Raw genomic sequence first — 21256 nt, 5'->3', positions numbered from 1 at the left:
TGGCAGGAAACAAAACACATGCTGGGGAGGTAGCCCAGGTCCCACAGTCCCTGACGAGGGATGCTAAACCCTGGCATGGGCAGGGGGGAAGCAGTCAGAGGAGGCTTCCTGGAGGTGGTGATACAGATCTGTCCATGACTAATACGTGGCCAGTCCTGGGAACCTTTGCCTTGTAGCAAGATTGCAGGCCCTGCTTGATTTAAGCCAGGGTTTCTCCAGCAGCCCTGTGGGGTTGCAGGCGGGGTCACTCTGCCCTGTGCTCTAAAGGACATTGACCAATGGCGCTGGCCCCTTCCCAGGGGACCACCAGCAGCCCCTGACTGTCGCTAGAGCTCCTTTGGGCACTGTGGTCCCCAGAGACGTCCTCGGCAAGCTTCCGTCCTGCAGCTTCCCTAAGGTTCAAGGACTGCTGTTTTTGCTTTTGAACTTGGAGCCCACCCAGCCCTCCTGGGGCCATGGTTGGTTTGGAGCCAGTGTCAGCACCTCACGTTGGAGCAGGTGCTGGGGACTCCAGGGGTCCGGGGAGGGCTGTGCTCTGGGACTGAGGCCCCACAGCAGCCCTGCCGCCCCTGGCTCTGTGGACTAAGAACCCCTGTGCTTCTCACTCTGAGAAGGGGGCAAGGCTGGCCAGGGCTTCCCCGTGGGGCTGGGGGAGAGGCAGGCTGGACCCGGAGGGGCCAGAGCAGGCCAGGAGCAGCGGGGCAGCAGGAGGCGCGGGCTGGGCTTTGGCGCTGCGTCTGGGGGACTTGTATCCTGGCTCCCAGAACAGCGTGTGTATCTTACATTTTTCCCATTCACTGCCAGAGTCAGGTTACATTTCACACCAAGGTCACCTACATGGGCTCTTTTTTTTTTTTTTTTGTAATGATTCTTTAAAACTCCTGACTTTGAAGGAAGGACAAATTCCCAGGACACGCAAGCAAATGTGCAGGGATGTCCCTGTGCCCTCTAGCCCTCCTTGTGTGACAGTCGTGGTGTGCACGACCGTCTCGCCAGAGCCCACAAGTTGACATTGGCACCATGCATGGTGCCAGCTCAGTCTCCAGTCCCCTGACAGTGGGGTATATCTGTGTGTCTGTGTGTGCTGTGTCTGTGTGGGCACACGTGTGGCACCGCAGGGGCCAACCTGCTCTGTCACCTCCAGGTTTTCCTGTCCTGATTTGTGGAGGAAGCAGTAGAAGCTCAAGGGAGGGGTGCAGCCTGGAATTGACCGGGCAGGATGCTGGGGCGCCCGAGCCACGGCCACACCCCCACTCTTCCAGGAACAGGAGGGACCCCGCTTCCTGGCTCGGGTAGGTCTGATTTGTTTCCCTCTCCCCACGCAAGGCGGGAAAAGCAGAGGTGCCCAGGCCGAGGGAACAGCACTGGCCGAGACGTGGCGCTCCCAGCAGCTGGCAGAGCTGAGCAAGTGGCTCTGGGTGCTGCCGGAGGTGGGAGGGAGATGACACGGGGCTGGCCGTGACCCACGCTGAATTTGAACTTCGCCCAAAAAATGACAAGGAGCTCCTCGAGGGTCTCCCCTTGGGCAGCACCCCCTGACTCTCCCAGAGCCCGGAGAGGTGGGTCTCCTGTCACCACTTGCAGGTAGAGATGTGGAGGCTCTGAGAGCTGAGTTTGTCCCCGAGGGGACTCTTCAAAAGCTAGCCTAGCAGGGACAGGATTCTACCCCAGGCCCTAGCCGACTGGGGTGGGATGCCCAGGGAGAAAGCTGGCCCAGGTGCCAGGCCTGTGCCCCATGTGAGGTCAGTTGCTGAATGCTGGGCCAGGGACACCCACCTGCTTGCTCCCAAAAGCCACCTGAGTCCGGCTAGGTCAGTCACATGTCCCTGCTGAGAGTTCTCAACAACCCCGACTCTGGCTTGGGCTCCCACAGATGGGTTTCTATCTTCTGCATCCAAACCGAGGCACTAACCCAGTACAAGGCAACCAAACACACCCTTTCCGGGAGCGTTGGGCAAGCTCGAGGCACCGCGGGGCGTGGGGAAGCACCTGAATCGGCTGCCAAGGAAGTCCTGCCGGCCTGCCCTTCCCATGCCACGACAGCCTGAGCAGGCCCAGCTGGAGTGAGCTCAGGGCCTCCCTGTGACTGCTAGCTGGAGCCTGCCCAGCCCCCTGCTCCCGGGCGGGCGGGCTGCTGGCACGGTCTATGCCTAGCACTGGGAACTCACTGAACAGGTGCCTTGTGGCCGGCCAGGCTGGCCTGGAGGATGTGGGCCCGGTGGGTGAGGGCGCTCATGGGCTCACCATGGGGCCAAGCGCCCTGTCGTTCACACCAACTGCCTCCATGGCAGCCAGGCTGGGTAGACACGACCTGTCTGATACTGGTGGCAAGAACTGACCTCACTCATGCAGGGCCCGAGCAGGAGCTGCAACTCCGTCTTCTGCACGGAACAAGGCTTAAGCTGCATGTTTCCGAACGTGACACCTGGGATGCAGCTGGGGGACAGCGTGAGTCCACTGACCCATCACCATCGTCCCATCCCATCTTGTTTTTTGCTAAAGGCTCCTGGCTTCAGTGCTGGCGGCTGCCGGCACGGAGAGTGGACCAGTGAGAGGCAGATGCTGTCTCCTGAGCGAGAGCTCCATGGACCCCTCTGTTGCCTTCCAGTTCGGACCCCATGTCTGCTTTGTGAATGGCTGCAGCGGATCAAGCCAGGAGGCACATAGGCCACTCTGTCTCCTGTTGACCGAGCTCATGCTTTGCACAGGCCTGGCCCTCCCACAGGCCTGGCTGCCTTGAGGGGCTGGACGGGTGCTGTCGGTCACGGCTGCCTGCCCACGTGGCTCCAAGCACAGCGCAGGGACAAGGAGCCAGCAGCTGATGCCCAGGACGGAGCTCCGAGGGCTCCTGGGGCACAGCCAGGGTCCTGCAAGGATTTGCAGAGCAGACTGGGCCCCGGCAAGTAGCCTCAACTCTACACCACCAGGGCATCCCCTGCGTGAGGTCACAGCGGGTCCCGGGGAGAGGCTGGGAGCCAGTGAGAAGGTCACGTGCGGTTGCCTCTGCAGCTTTAGAGTACCGGGCTAGAGGGCGTCCCCAGGGACCCTGGCAGGGAGTCGCCCTTGGGGAAGCTGCACTGCCTGCATGGCGATGAGCTCTGAGCTCCCAGTTGCCCTGGGTGACAGCCACCCCAGCTGTCCCCGAGGACCTGCTCCCAACATCCTAGAGAGAGAGAGACCAAGAGGGGGCTCAGGGCTTGGAGAGCTGCCATGGCTCCCCTCCCAGGACTGGTGGGAAGGAGCCGGGGCCCGAGGGCCCACAGGTCAGGTGGCTGTGACAGGGCCCAGCGTCGCAGTCATCTCAGGCTGATCAGCTCTAGGTGAGGAAGGGACAGTCCCAGCTGGGGAGTCCATAGGGACTGCCAGGCTGTCTGCCAGATGGAGGCGTCCAGCAGAGTGACCCAGACCAGGAGTCTCTGGGGCGACAGAGGAGCAAAGCCCAGCTGTGGCCGTATCCCAGACCCAGGGCTCCACCACATGAGGAAGTCGCGGTCCTGTGACCCTGGCAGCCAGCTCTGTGCCCAACCTCCACCCTCTCCTCCCTTCCCTGTGCCCTGTGGGAGGTCATGAACCACAGGCTGGCAGGTGGGTGGGTGAGTGCTGGATGGCGGACTGGGAGGGTCGAAAGGGTGGTGTCCTCCCAGACACAACGCAGCGTGCAGCTGGGCAGCCCGGGTTCTGGCCTCTCCTCTCCCTTCGGCTGGGGCCGGGGTCAGGTTACTCAGCCCTGTGCCAAGTGTGTCCCAGGCCGGGTTCCTGGAGGCAGCTCCGAGACAAAGATGTGTGTGTGCAGTCACGCAGGAAGTGCCCCCAGCAGAAACCCGAGAGGGCGGAGGACAGGAGGTGGGCTGAGCTCAGCTGACCGACAGGGGCTCTGCCAGCCAGCTCCACGCTCCCGCCTGCCCTCGCCAGCTCCCTCCTGGGCGTGGGATAGCCAGTGAGGCTGCCATCTACGGCACCAGCATCCTACACGGGCACTGGTTCGTGTCCCGGCAGATCCACTTCTTATGGTGGCCTGGGGTGTCCCCTACTTGGGTGCGGCGTCTCTGCCGCAGGAAGACCATAGAAGCCAGGATCTGTCCTGCCAGTCGTTAACATTGAACCTGTTTTGCTAGAAGGCAAACACATAGATTACAGCTTATTTCATAGGGTGGGCCCCTGCCCGAGCAAGGCCTCCCTTGGGTAGGACCCTGGTACTGAGGCCTTGGGCAGCCGAGCCCCCAGCAACGAGCACAGCTGCCAGGGGCCAGGCTGAGTGGGAGCAGGCGTGACTGACAGGCCGGGGCTGCGGGGAGCCAGGATGAGTAGTCTCACCCTACTCTGGCTCTAGTTCTCAATGCTCTGGGGTCCCCCAAGGTCAGCCCAAGAAGCAGTCTTTGTTGGGGAACAGGGCAGCCCCCACAGTGGGTGTGTTCCTGGGAGGTGGTTCTGGGAGGTCCCCAGCCATGCCTCAGGCCTCACCTTTGGGCATTAGGGGAGTCAGCTGTTGAGGATGAGTCAGGGGGTGGGGAAGGGGCAGCGGTAAGGCTAATGTCTCAGGCCCCTGGAGAACGCAGGGCTGGCCACGGCAAACTGGGTGGAGGGGAGGGGAAGGGGGTGGGCGAGGCTGCTGCTTGGGAACCCCAAGGGGCTCTGAGCTAGGGGGATGGGCTCAGACTATTATAGGGCCACCTTGTTACAGGGGAGCCAGGATAGGAGGCTGGGGAGGGAGATCTCAAACTCCCTCCAGCACCTTCTAGAAGGTTCTGTAAGGAGCTCCCCTCTTCCTTCTTGTTTTGAAAACCCCTTAATGTGCCAGGTGTGAACAACGAGGGCTACCTCTAGCTGACTTGGAGAAGGTCTCCGACAACAGCCCCGGGGCAGGGCAGGGGCTGGGATCTTGTAGCCAACAGTTTGGCATCTCACTGCTCCCTGGAGCTACCATCCTGGGTCTGCCTGCCTTTCCCAGGGATCCTGGAGGCCCTGAGGCCTGGCAGTGGCCACGGTGCAGGGAGAGTGTGCCAGGGGTGCAGGGTTCTGCTTTTCATGGTGCAGGCTGGGAACAGGTCCACCTTGGGTCCTGGCTTTGCCCTTCTCTTCTCTTGAAGCCCCATCCACTCCAGCGGCCCAGAGCGTGCCCGCTAGTGCCCACAGTCCTTCCCCATGTCACCTGTCCTTGTCCTGATCAATTTTCATCCCAGTCACAGCTTACCAGGGGCTGTCAGAATAAACTGACGCCCAACTCCCGAGAAATGTGGGGGCTCCAGAGAGGGATGCCCCTGCTTCTGCCAGCTCCTGGAGGCAGGGCAGTCTGGTTCCTTGACTTGCCCCAGGCCCTGCCCCCGGAGCTGTTCTCCTGACCTTTGAAGTAATTGTGCTGGTGAGGGGCAGGGGTCACTTGGGATGCCCCCATTCCATATCCGACAGCTAACTCGGGACCCAAATCCTCAGCTTTGAATCGGGTCTGCTGCCGATGGGCCTGGGAAGTGACAGGTGACAGCCGGAGGCCGTGGAGAGGGTGATGCCTGGCTGTGGCTGTGCAGGCCCTCGGGGAACAGACTGGCAGATGGAATCTCTCTTGGTTCTCCCTGACCTTCTACTCTCCTCTCTCCACCCTGCGCATAAATAAATAAATCTTTTCAACAATGAAGTCATTTTGCTTCCGAAAGGCCCAACGGCTCCCTTGTAAAGGAATCATATTAACCGCCTGTGTACACAGCCACCACAAAGCACAGAGCTGAGCTCCAAGCTGATGGCGTTTTTAAAGAATTTGGACCAGACGCACTTTGGTCGGCTCTGCCCCCTCGAGAAAGGAGACACTCAACACCAGCCTGGTAACGTGCAGGTGGCCGTTTGCCACCACAGGGCCGGCAGGGCCTAGAGGGGACACTGTGGCTTCCCGACAGGCCGCTGGCTTGGCAGGTGACTGGGGCTGAGGAGGCATGCCATGTGAATGGGAGGGGAGGGTGTGGCCTCGTTGCTCCAGGTGCACGGAGCAGACTTTTCAAGAAGGGCTGGATGCTTCAGGTTGGGGCGCGCCTTGACCCAGCCCTGGTTGAGCGGGGATCCCTCGGAGAGCCTGGGGTGCAGGGACCTGGCCCGTCCAGAGACTGGACATCAGAGTGGGCACATGAGCTCTCCAGGCTGAGGGGGAAATAAGACCACAAACCAAACACTCCCGCAGGCAAACATTGTTGGCCCAAAGGGATGGAGACTCCAAGAACCAAGCTAAGAAAGGGTGCTGAGAGCCCCTTGGAGAGGCCCCCCACCACAGGTAGCCCCGCCGCCGACGGGCGTCCTCGGCTCCCCCAGCCCCAGGTCCCCACCGGGGCACGTCGCTTGTGGTCCCCTGGGTCTTGGCCTCTAGGGAGCAGGTACAGCTGCAGGAACTGCTCCCCGAATAAGGGCTTGGGTCATGAAAGTGAGTCAGGACGTGGGGGAAGGGATGTCAGAACATAGAGTCACGGCACTCTTTCAAATGTGCGAAGGAGGCGGGCATGCCGTGCCCGAGCCGCCTCTGCGTGCTGTTGATACAACTCCGAGGGGCTGTTCATTCTGACATCAGAATTACAGGGAACAGCAAAGTCAGACCCAAAGGAAACAACGGACAGCCAAGTTGGAGAGAGACATTCCAAGCTCCTCCTCAGCTTGGACAGGCTGGGCACTTGCTGTCCACCCAGGGGTCTGTCCACCTGGGGGTTGCCATGGCACACGTGGCAAGGACCCGAGCCTGAGCTGAGTGGGTTCCCAAGGATGCATTCACAGCAGTAGGCACAGCTCCTGGCCAGCTGCTAAGCCTGGAGCTGCCATGCGTGGTCCTTCTAGCTCAGCCTGCACAAGAGAGGGTGAGGTTCAGTTCTAGAAATCTCAGTTTGCGCCCCCACTCTCTCCGCACCCCTCTCCAGATGCTTGGCCCAAGAGACTACATCCACAGCTTCCTGCCCTCCGCGTCCTGGATGGTGGAAACTGCTGGGTTCTTATTCTATTCTATTCTATTCTATTCTATTCTATTCTATTCTATTCTATTCTATTCTATTCTATTCTATTCTATTCTAATTGTTTTTCAGAGACACAGACAAAATCCCAAGTGACCCCAGTGCCAGGGCTGGGCTGCGCCTGACAGCCAGGGTCTCTCAGCCTCTGTGGGTGGCAGAGACCCAACCACAAAGGTACCTGCCGCCTCCTGGGGTGGACAGCCAGCGGCTCAGCTACCAGCACTGCACCTGCCGGGCTGTTGCTGGTGGGGCAATCTCTTCTGGTTTCTCTGCATCTTGCCCCCCACCTTTGCAAACTGTTCTGGAACTCTCCAGGGGTATCCTCACCTGCTGAAACTCTGACTCACCCCCTTTATATGGCTGTGTAGTCCGTCGAATCTGGACGGAGCTCCACCCCGCCTGCCACCTGGGGTCCAGCAGAAACCAGGGGACCCCTGGTCTGTTTACAGAAGAGCCAGGGGGTGCAGGAGGGGAAACCGAGGCTGGTTGTGGGTGTGATGGGGGGGACTCAGCACCTGGTTAGGTGTCTAGATCTGTTCCTGGGTTCTAGCCCCCCTCCAAGGCTCAGCCCCCACCTCTCCTACATGCCCATCCTGGGCAGGGGAGCTGGACTCTGACCTCATGGCAGAGTCACCCACACACCCTGGAAGCCCTGAGCCCAGCAACCCCACCCCATCCCTATCCGTGTCACCTGGCAGCCAGCACACAGTGAGCCTAGCAGCTCATTCCGCAGATGAGGAAACCAAAACCACACCAAGGTCAAGGCAATGGGGTTCCCTTACTCCGCCCCAGCCCTGGAGGTGGGGGTCTCAGTCATCTCCCCCTAGTTGACTGAGGGAAGCTGGGGCTTGCCCAGGGTGCACAGCCGCAGGCAGGAGTCGAACCTGCTCCCTGTCCACCTCAGCCGCCCACCTGGCAATGCTGACCAGTTGCTGCCTGTGGAGCTGGTTAAAACACGTCTACCCCGCCCCCAGGCCCACGGGCCGCAGGGAGGGAGGGACAGACGGGGAATGAAAGTTCAAACTGCCTATTGCCGGCCTTTCCTTATGCCAGGTGAGTCGAGCTGGGCAAGCAGCCCGGATCCTGAGCCCACACAGCCGCCGCTGCCCCCAAGGGCCCCAGGTCCTCGGAGAGAGTGCGGGACGGGGCGGCGGGGCCAGGTGCACCGAGCCCGCCTGGGGCGGGGCCTCCCCTGGGCGCAGGTAGGCGGCTACCTGGGAACCGGCCGGCCGGCGGCGGGGAGGCGCGCAGCCAGCCCGGCGGGCGCCGAGGGACCAGGGACCGGGTGGCCGCGCAGGAGCCCCTGCTCGCCATGGGGCAGAGACGCTTCGCCAAGTTCCTGCAGAAGCTCTCCTTCTCGGGCGCCGGCCACACGTACCAGGCGCTGGAGAGAAGCGAGGAGGAAGCCTTGGTGAGTCTGGGCGCCCTGCAGCCTCCACGCCAGTTCCCCGCGTCTGGGTCTGAGCGTCCCGGGCTCGCTCCACTGCCCGCCGCCTCCTCAGAAGCCGTCTGCAGACCACGGCAAGCTCTGGTGTCTGCCTGGAGTTTTGCCTTGAACCCTTCCAGCACAGCCCATTTCTGAGATGAGAAACGGGAGACCTAGACAGGTTAAGGGCCTGCGTTCGGCTGCCAGCAGGTGCCGGCAAAAGGAATTTAACCTGTGTCTGTCTCCCTAGCCACGGGGGATTTAAATTCCTGGGTCTTTAGGCCAGGCTTCTGTGTGGATTTTTTTTTTTTAAAGCCTCTTGTATTGGAGAGAATTGTATATGGCTGTGAGAAAAGCAGAGTTGCTCAGGTAGTAGTGGATGCCCGCCGGACGGACCCAAAGCCAAAAGCTTCCATGTCTCCCACACGGGTGCAGGGTCCCAAGGCTTTGGACCATCCTCTGCTGCTTTCCTAGTCCACAGGTGGGAAGCTGGATGGGAAGTGGAACAGCCGGGATTAGAACCAGTGCCCATGTGGAATCCCAGTGCATGCAAGGCGAGGACTTTAACCTCTAGGCCACTGCACCAGACCCTTGCAGTCTTCTTAAAACTTTGTTTCTTTGTGTGTCTCGAGAAAGTTCTTGAAAGAGGCGGTGTTGGAGAAGGCCAGCCTTCCTGCGGTAGTCCCCGCCCCCTTTCTGTGCACCTGGGGATGCGTGGCAGGCTCTGGGTTCATCCCCCACCCCAGGTGCCCAGTCATGGCAGTCGGCTGCCTGGGGACACGTGGCAGATCCTGGGATTCCCCTCCAACCCCCACCCCCCGGGTGCCCCAGCCACGGCCCTCAGCTGCCCGGAGCTTGCTGCGTCTTCTCGCGCCCCTTGGCTCAGGTGAGCTTTGCTGCCATCAGCTGAGGGGTGCGGCCGCCGGCCTCCCAGGTGGAGCTACTTTCATTTGCTCAGGGAAAATTGGACAGCAGGTGCTGAAGGGACGGGGGCGTGTCTAAAACAAAGTTCATCGCAGAGGCTAGCGGACAACGGGAAACAAGTATTCTATCTTGTAATATTTGTTTATTCCCAAGGGACAGCTCAGCTGTGGGGAGGGGCGGAAGACACCTTGTCTGCTGGTTCACTCCCCAGGTGGCCATGGCGGTCAGTGCCGGACCAGGCTGAAGTCTGTCCTGTGGTGGCAGGGACCCAACCCCTTGGGGCCATCTTCCCGTTCCCAGGCACATTAACAGGGGACTGACTCCGAAGCCGATAGCTGGGATTTGAATCCGTGTTCTAATATGGGATCTTAACCCACTGCACTCATTGCTGACCTCGGAATGTTTAATTTCTGACCCAGTGACCTTTGGTGTGATGGGGGATGAAGACCAGAGTGGTTGGACAGGAGACAGGTGGTTGGGGGTGCAGCCGGGTTGGCCCCAAATTGAAAGTGTTGGAGGCTGGACTCGGGTGCCATGCCACTGGCTCAGGCAGCTAGGGCAGGGCTGGGCTGCAGCACGGACACTCGGCAGGGGGAGGGGCACTGCTGGGCCAAGGGCAGGGTTGGCAGTGAGTCTGAGGCAGCCGGAGTGAGCTGCAGAGGCTGGCAGGGGAGGGCGAAGGCCAGGGAGATGGCCACAAGGGCCCGGTCAGTGGGAACTGAGCGAGAGGGAATGAGTGTGGCGTCAGAAGTGGAGGCGCTGAGTGAGGCTGGGGAAGGCAGTGGGGCTGGGGAGGCTGCCTCAGGTGCATGCCTGAGCTGGGGCAGTCTCCAGGTGGCTCTCTAGCCCCTTCCTCGGGGATGCATGGCGGCCTCCCCCTCTTGGTGCTATCTTCAACCACCTGCATTTAGGTGTAAGGGGTCAAGTTTGCAACAGACAGAGCTGTGGGTTGGTCACTCTGCTGTCCAATCAGATTCATCGTAAAATCTAGATGTAACAGCCTCACTTGATATCACCAAAGATGTCCTTGTAACACTGAACTAGTGATATTGGGTGGGCAGACCAGTTATCTATGGAGGTGGAGCAGTGGACTGTGCTGGGTGGCTAGGTCAGTTATCGGTGGTGGTGGAGCAATGGAGTGTGTGGGTAGGTAGACCAGTTATCTGTGGCTGTGTACTACTAGAATCCAACATGGTGTGGCTGTGGGCTGGGATGCACACAGGGACTTGGAGGCTGGCTGCCCGCCGAGGCGCGTGGGAAGCTGCTGCTCCAGGAACTGCGGCTGCTCCTGCTGGGGGGTCCTGAGTGTGAGGTCTCATCCCTCAGAGGAGGCTACGGGGGCGCACAGCCTCCTGGGGCCCCGGGGCAACTGGGCAACATTTGGTGTAGCCTGAGAGGTCAGGCATTGGGAGATGTGGTGTTGGGTGGTGGCCTGAGGACTAAATACCGGGCGTGGCAGAACACACGCCTCTGATATCAAATATGGTGGCAGTAAATACATTTTCAATCAATTAATTTAAGTTAGTTTAATTTAGCTTAAAAGGCAGAGTTAGAAGTTAGAGAAGGAGAGGCATAAATCCTCTGTCTGCTGATTTGCATCCCAGATGGCTGTAGCAGTAGGAGCTGAGCCAATCCAAAGCCAGGAGCCCAGAGCGGCTTCTGAGTCTCCCGCACGCATGCCCAAGTGCCTGGATCACCTTCTGCTTCCCCAGGCTTAAGTAGGAGCCTGTATGGGAAGTGGAGCTGCCAGAACCAGAACTCATACAAAATTCTGGCACAGCAGGTGCAGGCTTAACCTGTATCATGGCGCTGGCCCTGGAAATAAATATTTTTAAAATTTTATTTATTTTTGGTCTCGGCACGATGGCGCAGTGGTTAAGGTCCTCGCCTTGCACGCCCGGGATCCCATTTGAGCACCAGTTCTAATCCCGGCCGCCCCACTTCCCATCCAGCTCCCTGCCTGAGGCCCAGGAAAGCAGTCGAGGACGGCCCAAGGTTTTGGGACCTTGCACCCACGTGGGAGATCCGGAAGAGTCTCCTGGCTTCAGATCGGCATAGTATCGGCCATTGCGCTCACTTGGGGAGTGAATCATCGGACGGATGATTCCTCTCTGTCTCTCCTCTCTGTATATCCACCTTTCCAATAAAAAATAAAATAAAATAAATCTTTAAAAATTTTTAAAATTTATTTTAGAGCCAGAGAGAGAGAGAGGGAGAGAGCTGGCTTTCTTCCCAAATGCCTGCAACAGTCAGGGCTGGGCTAGGCTATAGGCTGGCAAGTTGAGATGCAGGAACCCGTCCACTTGGGCCATCACCACCGCTTGCTGGCTTGTGTGTTGGCTGGGAGCTGGAGTCGGGAGCCAGAGTGGAGCATAGAAAGCAGCAGGCTCCATGAACGTCACTGCTGGCACCTTATAGCTGAACACCTGTGCATAACACTTATTTCCAGAAGGAAGTGTTTTCAAACAAGGAATGAGGTGTTCAGACTACGAGGAGCCATTAGTGAGCTGCATGTCACCCGTGGGGGTGTCTGACCGTGTCGTGGTGTCCTCAGTGGGCTGTGCGTCACCAGTGGGGGTGTCTGACCATGTCGTGGTGTCCTCAGTGAGCTGCATGTCACCCGTGGGGGTGTCTGACTGTGCTGTGGTGTCCTCAGTGGGCTGTGCGTCACCAGTGGGAGTGTCTGACCGTGTCGTGGTGTCCTCAGTGGACTGTGCGTCACCAGTGGGGGTGCCTGACCGTGTCATGGTGTCCTCGGTGGGCTGTGCGTCACCAGTGGGGGTGTCTGACCGTGTCGTGGTGTCCTCAGTGGGCTGTGCGTCACCAGTGGGGGTGTCTGACCGTGTCGTGGTGTCCTCAGTGGGCTGTGCGTCACCAGTGGGGGTGCCTGACCGTGTCATGGTGTCCTCGGTGGGCTGTGCGTCACCAGTGGGGGTGCCTGACCGTGTCATGGTGTCCTCAGTGGGCTGTGCGTCACCAGTGGGGGTGTCTGACTGTGCTGTGGTGTCCTCAGTGGGCTGTGCGTCACCAGTGGGGGTGTCTGACCGTGTGCTGTGGTGTCCTCAGTGGGCTGTGTGTCATCAATGGGGGTGACTGGCTGTGTCATGGTGTCCTGGCACCACAGACTCTTACGTTGGCAGTACGGGCATACACACAGGGACATGGGTGTGGCTCTGACTTCAGCTAACATGTTAATGGTGGAACCCGTCACGTATACAGCCAAGGTGAGGTAGCAGCTCTGCCCAGCACCTGGTCTGACAGTGTGCTGGCCCCTAGGCTTTGTGAGCCTTGCTGCAGACAAGGGTTTGAAATCTTTAGGGTTTGCAAGGGGAAAAACACCCAGAGAGGTAACCTTTGTTAATGGCCATTTTACCTTGGGATAGCCCTTCTCGTTTCTCACAAGTCGTCTGCATTTCCAAATGGCCGGTGGTAAACATGATTTGATTTGGGAATCAGACAAAAACAAGGACACAAATGGAATTCGACGGAGGTAGACCCGGGTACAGAGTCTCAGGTGGGGCATACACGGCTGGGCTCAGGCAGTGCCTTTTGCCAGCCACCCAGTGTAGACGGAGACCCGAGGCCCCAACTGGTGGCACAGGGGTACCTGTGGGAGGAGGTGGGGTGAGGCTGTGCATGCCCCTGTTGGCAGTCCCCCCCCATTACCTTGTGGGGCTTCCTGGTTGGCACAATGGACTGCCCACAGGGAGTGTAGGAGTAGCCAAGGACAGGGCAGGAAAAGGCTTGGGTTCCAAGTGTTGAGGTTGGCACAAGGGGCAGAACCAGCGGTATAACGCATGGCACCTGATGCAGAAGGTTCCATTTGCCAGCTCAGTCCAAGATGCCTGCAGTGGGCAGGGCTGGGCCAGGCTGAAGCTGGGAACCAATACTTCTATCTCCATTGCCCATGTGGGTATTAGGGACACAACCATCTGAGCCACCACCTGATTCCTGTCAGGGGTTGCATTGGCAAGGGGCTGGAATGGACAGTCAAGGCCAGGCTTCGCTCCCACGCACTCTGATGGATTCAGGCATCTGCCAGGCTAAGCACCTGCCCCTCTCCCCCAAAGCTTCCATGCCTGGCTTGCTTCCTGACCTTGGGTCACATTGTCTGTTTGCCAGACCCTGGGTGCTGGGGATGGAAGTGTATGCATGTCCGTGCTGCAGGGTGGGACTTGCCGGCTGGAGGGGCAGGCACCTGCCGTGTCATGCCTGGTGCGTTCCAGCTGCATGTTGCCATCAGCCCTAGGTGGGGAAGGAGACACACAGCCTGGGTTGGCGGGGTGGTCCTGAGGCTGCACCCCAGGCAGTCTGGGAGGACTTCCTGGTTAAGGAGACAGAGAATCAGAAATGAAAGCTACACCTGCCCCTGCATGCACGATTGTGCTCACCTCGGTCATGGTTCACACTTGTCCTGGCAGAACCTACGGCAGGTTTTGGGGAAGACAAGCTGCCCCCCTCTTTGATCTGGGAGGTGCCCGTGTCCCCAGGGGATCCTGTCGGCAACTGCCAGGACCCGATGCCGCTCGTGGCTTCTCTTGCTCACCGCATCTCAATTCTTTCACAAGCAGCCATTGGCAAAGGTGCTGTTTGCCTCTCAGCCATCTGCAGTCGCTGGGTCATGGTCACGGTGTGTTCCCTGCCCTTCCCTGTGGTTTCCCCAAGTCTGTCCGCCCAGACGCAAATTCGGGTTCTGCCACCTGCCAGCTGTGAGGCCTCAGGCAGTGCCCCAACTTTCCCACACCTCTGCTTCCTCAGCTCTACAGTGAGTGCACACCCGGGACAGAGGCTGTGGGATGGGAAGCTTTAGGGGCGGTAAGGCCTGTGGCACCGGTCCCAGTAGCCAGCCTCCCTGAGCATCTGTGATGCTGTTGCACCTGCCGGGGTCACCTGCTCATGACCTGTTCTGTGCTGGGACATTCCTGAGTGGTGATGTGGCCGTCCTGTGTGTGCCCCATGTCCGGGGGACACCTCTCTGTGGTGGTACTCTGTTACAGTGGCTCCCTGGGGTGGGCTGCATTCCTGTGACTGCTGGTCAAGGCCCAGAGAACTGAGGCTCTTGCCTGGGGACACACAGCTCCGCCAGGAGTTCAGGGACCGATCTGCTTGAATTCTTTCTGCTCCTTCCACCTGCTCTCCTCTCGGCTAAAATGAGCATGGCTGTTTCACGTGCATTTTCTACACGTCCTGTTCCTTTCCCTTTTTGATGATGAGGTGGTGTCTGAGAGGCAGAGAAACAAAGGACAATGGAGAGACCTTCCGTCCATTAGCCCGTGCCCAAAATGACTGCACCAGCCGGAGCTGGGCCAGGCTGGAGCCAGGAACCAGGAGCCCCCATCCGGGTCTCCCCTGCGATTGATGGGCACCCAAACACTTGGGCTATCTCCTGCCACCCACTGGGTGTGCCTCAGCAGGAGGCAGAAAACTGGAGCAGAGCCAGGACTTTTACCAGGCACTCCCATGGGAATGCGCAGCCCAGGAAGTGTCGTAGCTGCTGTGCCACACGTCCGTCTTGCCACCCTGCCCCCTCTGAATAGCAGAATAGTGGTTTTGTTGGCCTTCCCACTGCATGCTGATCCAGCTTCCTCCCTTCTGGCTGAGCTCCATGTTGCTGGTGTCAGGAGACTTGGGGCTGTTTGCTGAAGACAGAGGGAGAAGATGCCCGCACAGTGCAAGGGCATCCTTGCGAGAGGAAGCCAGCAGCCCGCGGTGGGGCACAGCCAAGGGGCTGTTCCCAAATCTGACCTGGGAACATGGGTGTGCGGCTTTCCTTGAGCTGCCATCCCCCCCACTGTCACCCTGGGCTCAGCTCGGGGACCCACTGCTTTCTGACTACCTGGACCACACGTACAACTCAGCTTTGGGGTCAGGTGGAGGGGTCGATGTGGACAGAGCGGCAGGCAGATAGGCAGGCGACCATGCCTGGGTCGTGGAGGTTGTGCAGTAGGTGCGTATTGAACTTCATGTGGATCCTAAAAGAAAGGTGGGATTGGGACACCGAGGGGAAGAGTCCTGCTGGCCGCTAGCACTGCACAAGCTGGCAGGGGCCAGCGGGGAAAGGGCAGCCTGAGACACTGCTCCATCTCTGCCTGCAGGACCATCTCTCATGGTGGAGAGCACGGGGCAGAACAGAAGCCAGCATCGTGGCACAGCAAGCTGTGCTGCCACAGGGGGCGTCCATAGCCTGGATCGGGAGTGCATTTTCCATGAGCAGGGTGGGTGGGGCACATGCTAGTCCTTGCACTAAACAGAATTCAGACAAGACGGGGGAGTGGTCGGTCAGGGAACAAGGTGTCATGGTGCAGGGTGTCCATCAGAACGTATGAGTTCCTCTCCAAACAGACTCAGACAGTGGGTAGCAAGGTGGCACAGTATGCAGGGGAGAGCGCACCTGGTGGGCAAGGCAGACGGCTTGGAGAGCGGAGAGCTAGGCGTGTGGCCAGTCCTCAGGCTGCTGCTTGCTGGATCCAGGGGCCGGTTCTTCCTTTCCTGCCCCCTCTCCAGCACAGTTGGCCCGCTGAGGGTGGAGTGTGTAACTCCTCTGCAAGGTTCCCCTGCATCATGTTTTCTCAGCCTGGGGCTGCCCAGCAATGGCTGTGGTCAACTGGACACAGCCTCAGGGCTGGCCCTGTGCATCTTCAGAGAGCTCTGTAAATCCCGGGAATGCTGCATGGTGGACGATGGTGGACGGTGAGGATGGGTCCTTGTTTGTAAAATGGGTGCAGGGGCAGGTGGAGCCAGGCCCGAGAGTGCACATGCATGGTTTCCCCTACACTGAGCTCTGCACCTGCACCAGGTACTGTGCAGCGTGTGCAGCTCCGTCACCCTCAGGGTGGCAGTGAGCGGGAGGGGTCGTGGCAGCTGAAAGCCTTGCTGGCTCTGGTGCTGGCTCTGGTGCTGGCTCCTCAGTGTTCACAGCTGGAAGATTTTGCTGGATACGCCCTTGGACTTTATATCTGAACATCTTGCACCTGGATGGGTAAAAAGCCTTCTCAATTGTTGACAATATCACAGTGCCCAGCCTGTACCTGAAATGATCCCATTGTTGAGCCAGCCGCCCTGACTCGGTGGGCGTGAACGCGGGCTCCAGTATTTTGCTGATTCCAGTGGCAGACGGGCTGGAACCGGTGCCTGCTACAGCCACTTAGCACGTTACTAGACCCAGAGCGTTTGCAAGCTTTGCCAGCACTATGTGTTACAAAGCAGGTGAGCTTCACCTGCAGGGAGGTGAAGAAGGAGGCTGAAGCCACATCTCTTGTTATGCGTGAGCATGCTTGCCTTCCTGCTGGTCCGAGTTCCCTTCTAGGAACTCCTGGTTTACATGCTTCACCCACTATTCACTTATTGAGAAAGATAGAGATCTTCACTCAAGGCCTACAGCAGCCTGGAGCCAGGAACTGGTGCCACTTGTGGGTGGCAAGGACCCAAGACCAGGGGCAGTCACCACTGCTTCCTGGGAAGCAGGGTCGCAGGCAGTCACACTTGACCTCCACCTCGGGTTGTGGGTGTCTCCGGTGTGTGCCTTCGCTGGTGCTCTGAGCACCCACACCTGCCCGCTTTTTAAAAGGCCAAGCTGAGTGGGTGACATTCCTCCTTCTGTATGGGTGAGCCCCTCGCTACTTTGGGAGGTCCCTGCCCATTGCTTGTCGGGGCTGCAGGGCTCTGCCTGCTGTGGCCGTGCCTCTGGACTTGGCGTCAGTGGTGGCACTTGCCTGATTCAGCCCTGGTCCCCAGTGGAGTCGCTCCTCTCGCTCTGTCTTGTTCAGGGTCTGTCTTGCACCCAAAGCCCCTTCTTTCCTGGGACTTGGTACCCATGTTGTCTCCTCTCCTGGTACCCTGCATCTTCCCACTCTAGAACTTTCTGAACACAGTGTCACTGTCCCTCTGCCATCCCTCCCAAAATAGCACCAGAGGCCTGGCGGAGCCGGCGTTGAGCCTGACTCCTGCTGGACTGGCCACGGGCGCAGCCCTCACGGCACCCCAGCCCAGGATGAGATGCAGAGCATGTGAGAACCTTCCTCCTGGGCCAGGAGATGCCGAGGTGCCCGTCAGAGGGGTCTGTGTCCCCAGGCACTGGCTGCAGAGAATGGAGGCCAGATGCAAGGCGGGATGGCCACGGTGAGCTGGAAGGGTTGGCTGGTTGTCCTGAGGGCAACTGGAGGCTCACCGGGAGATTTCACACATGCACATGTGCGCTTGGGTGTCTAGATGTTCACACGTGTGTTCTTATATGAGCACATTGTCCACACGTGATCTCATGTGTGCTCACACGCGTGTGCGAGTGCTCATGTGTGTACCTTTATGAACATGCATGTATACCGGACGCATCTGTCTCAGAGTTGGGTGTAGCCACGTCCAGGAAGGGCCGCCGTGACTGAGCGCTGAGGGCTGGGCTGCCCCACGCTCTCGGAGCGGTGCCCTTGGTCTGCTGTGAGCGAGAGGCAGTGCCTTACCTGCTACGTGGGAAGCAGATCGTGAAAAATAGATCTGTCATCATGTGAAGCTATCTCTCCCAGCTGATGGCGCTGGCGGCACTGGCGGCACTGGTGTGGGGGTCTCCCAGCAGAGTGAGTGGACTGATGGGGGCCACAGGGTGGGGTGCCCAGCCCGGGGCGGGGGCTGGCAGTGTTGCAAGGTGACACATGGGTAAAACATGGCAGCAACCTCGTTCCTTCTCACGTGAAAGAAAACTTGTCCTGAGGACACTCTAGTTTGCAAGGCAGGATTTAGGAAAGGGGGTTAAAAGGGCTCCTGCTGCAGTGACAGGAGGGCGCTCCAAGGGAGGAAAGAGGTCCCCTTCTTAGTGGCAGAAGGGAGTTCCAAGGAGGGAAAAGTCCTGAGGAAATGGTGGAAATGGGGTCTTTCATGTACCGTCTCAGGAAGGGGGTTCACATGAGTCACCCCAAGGGCAGAAAGAAAACAAACGCGATCACAACGGGCAGTAAAGCCCCCCACCTCCCCCGGAATGAAAGGGAGAGACTGCTGGCTTCTCCTCCCATCCTGATGATAAGCTGAAAGCTAAGGCGCCAGCCCTTGGCACTGTGTGGGTCATGTTGATACCCCTGGCACTGTGTGGGCCAGGACTCCTTGCCTTGGTTAGGACAACTCTAAGAGATGGTGATTACTCATGCTGGTGCTGTCCCTTTGTTCTCCCCCAAGGGTGCCAGGAGGGGGAGGCTGAATAAGAAATGGGGAGAAGCACATTTTAAAGGGTAACGGGGTAACTTCACCAGGGACCAGAGACCGTGTCTGTTCCATCTGACTCCTCCCCGCAGCAGGAAGAGGGGACAGGCTGTCTCTTACCCCCAAAGGCAGCAGTTGAGCAACACCTGTGCCCCTTCCTGCTTCCTGCTTCAAAGAGCTGATGGCTATCGCTTGGTCCTGGGAGCTGAGTACCAGGAAAGGCTTCACATAAGCATGCGGGGCTCTCTCCTCTGAGGTCTACTCTGCATTAGCTCAGCCTCACAGAGCTCCAGGGGTTTAGTGTGGCTTCCTCTTCCCGGGCCTCACCCCACCTCCCAGGACGGGTCTGTGCCCTGTCCCTGGCTGAGCTCCTGCACTGCCCCCAGTGTGTGTGTGTGTGTGTGTGTGTAAGTGTAAGCCACGGCCAGCCTGCTTGACCACCCGCACTGCCCCCAGTGTGTGTGTGTGTGTGTGTGTGTGTATGAGCCATGGCCAGCCATCACAGCAGCAGTGGCACAAGGAGCTTCTGGGCTCCATGCGGTCACTCTGGGTCTACAGGCTGCTCGCGCCAGTCACCCCGGACAGCAGTGCCCTCCTGGCATGCTTCAGAATCGAGTGTGAGGACCAAGTGTCACTCTGTCCCCATTCTTTCTACAGATTGATGGTCAGTGCGAGCTGAAACCCATCGACAAGGAGAAGGCGGTGGAGGCCTTGCCCCCGAGGGAAGCATGCAAATGCCACCGAGAGGACCTGGCCCACCTGCTGCACGTAAGAACCTGCTCACGCCTGTTGCCACCTGCGACCAGGTTTTTAGATGGCAAGGGAGGCAGCACCAAGCCCCACAATCGCGCTGCTTCAGGGCTGGCTGGCAGTCCTGTGGGCGGGGGTTTCTGATTCCCAGGGGGCGACCCCCACCCTGCCCCTGTGTTCCCTGGGGCCGCACAGGACGGTGGCCTTCCAAGCAGGCTACGGGAGCCCCCCAGACGCACACGTGTGCTGTTGCCTGAGGTGGGGTGACAGGTCAAGGAGTCAGTGGAGATGGGCAGTGCAGCCCCTGCTCCATCCGGTGAATGTTTCTTTGATGTGAAATGCAGAGTGTTGAGGAGGTGGAGAGAGAGAAGGTCACTCCCCAAATGGCCACAGCAGGCCCACATGTGGCAGCCAGGGCTGGGCCAGGTGAACCCAGACACCTGCAACCCCAGCCGCGTCACCCGGCGGGTGGGAGGAGCCTGAATGCTTGTATCTTCATCTGCTTCTTTGCAAGGCACATTAGCTAGGAGCTGGATCAGAACCATGGCAGCTGGAACTGGAGCCAGTGCTCCCAAATGGGATCCCAGGAGCACAGGTAGCTGCTTAACCCACTATGCCACAACACCGGCCCCTTCTGAATTTTTTTTTAAAACAGAGAATTTGAGTTCCTGGCCAGTGCAGACCCAGGGCCACTCTCTGTTTAGTTTCTTGAGGAGCAGCCAGGCTGTGTTTCCCAGCAGCTGTACCCATGTGTTTTCAGAGAGGGGCCGGCACTGTGGTGCAGGGGGTAATGCCACCCTCTGTGGCACCTGCATTCTGTGTGAGTGCCCATTTGAGTCCTGGCTGCTCCTCCTTCCGCCCAGCTTCCTGCTTATGGCCCGGAAGCAGCGGAGGATGGCTTGAGTCCTTGGGTCCCTGCACCCATGTGGGAGACCTGGATGGAGCTTCTGGCTTCTAGCTTTGACTGGATCCAGATTCAGCCACTACGACCATTTGGGGAGTGAGCCAAAGAATGGAATCTCCTCTCTCTCTCTCTAACTATGCCTTTCAAGAAGATAAAAGAGGGCGAGTGGAGGGAAACACGTTCCTGTATTCTCCAAATTCCACACTGCTGCAGCACACATGGCACCTCAGGCCAGGCCCCCGTCCAGCCATAACTGTGGGGCACCCATGGGGTCTGCCTCAGCTCCTTCCCTTTGCTGCCCCCTCTGCAGGCTTTGACCCTGCCCCCTGTCTGTGGCGCCCTTGCCCATGCCAGCAGCCACTGTAGCCTGGACAGGAATCTGCAACTGGCCCCCTCCCCGGGAGCTGACACTTGACCCTGCCCCCCAGGTGGACCTGCACACTGGGCTGTCAGAGTCGGCGGTGACGCAGCGCAGGCTGGTCCACGGCTGGAATGAGTTTGTCCCCGACAATGCAGAGCCTTTGTGGAAGAAATACCTGGATCAGGTAGGACCCCGGGTCGTGATTTGCAGTCGTCAGCCTCAGCCAGGAAGCACAGGGAGTGTTTGTTCTTCAAATGTTCACTGGGGCGTTCCGGGTGGGTCCTGCCAGGGGCGTGGGGCAGCTATGCCAGGGACAAACGAGGCTGCCTCCTGCCAGAGGAGCTGGGAATGCCACGCCCAGGCAGCCATGGCAATGAGCACCAGCGACTGCACTCAGCGAGGGCTCACCTTGTGCCCCGCACCTGCACCTCTCCGTGTTTGGCAAGTGGTAACCTTAACCTGATCCTCACCTGCTGGAGAGGAGGAAGCAGAGGGCACAGGCATGTCTCCTGGCCATGCGCAGGTGCCAACCTGGCAGACAGTGCCGGCCCGCATGTGACACGCACTGTGAGGGTGAGGCTGCCCCCAGGGCCACCACAGTGTGGTCCCTCTAACATGACAGTCTGCGTTGCCCTGGACTCTGGACAGAGCCGGCGTCCTGGCTTCTCGCTGGCAGCCCAGATCAGGGCGTACCGCGGTGAGCAGGTGGCTGTGCTGGGGAGTGTAGAGGAACG

At 59.3% G+C, this 21256-nt stretch overlaps 1 protein-coding gene across 1 annotated transcript in view; it reads left to right on the top strand.

Moving 5' to 3' along the window:
* The first annotated feature begins 8286 nt into the window (after positions 1 to 8286).
* ATP2C2 (ATPase secretory pathway Ca2+ transporting 2) overlaps positions 8287 to 21256 on the top strand; it is a 35842-nt gene continuing 22872 nt past the window's right edge. The window contains exons 1-3 of the mRNA XM_040982153.1: positions 8287 to 8385; positions 19165 to 19275; positions 20590 to 20706. Coding sequence (XP_040838087.1) covers positions 8287 to 8385; positions 19165 to 19275; positions 20590 to 20706 — 327 coding nt within the window. The remainder of the gene's footprint in view (positions 8386 to 19164; positions 19276 to 20589; positions 20707 to 21256) is intronic.

The sequence above is a fragment of the Ochotona curzoniae genome, unplaced genomic scaffold (assembly GCF_017591425.1).
Source record: "Ochotona curzoniae isolate NIBS_2020 unplaced genomic scaffold, NIBS_Ocur_1.0 contig_3622, whole genome shotgun sequence".
NCBI classification, from domain to species: domain Eukaryota; kingdom Metazoa; phylum Chordata; class Mammalia; order Lagomorpha; family Ochotonidae; genus Ochotona; species Ochotona curzoniae.
This window is presented reverse-complemented; position numbering and strand designations above follow the sequence as displayed.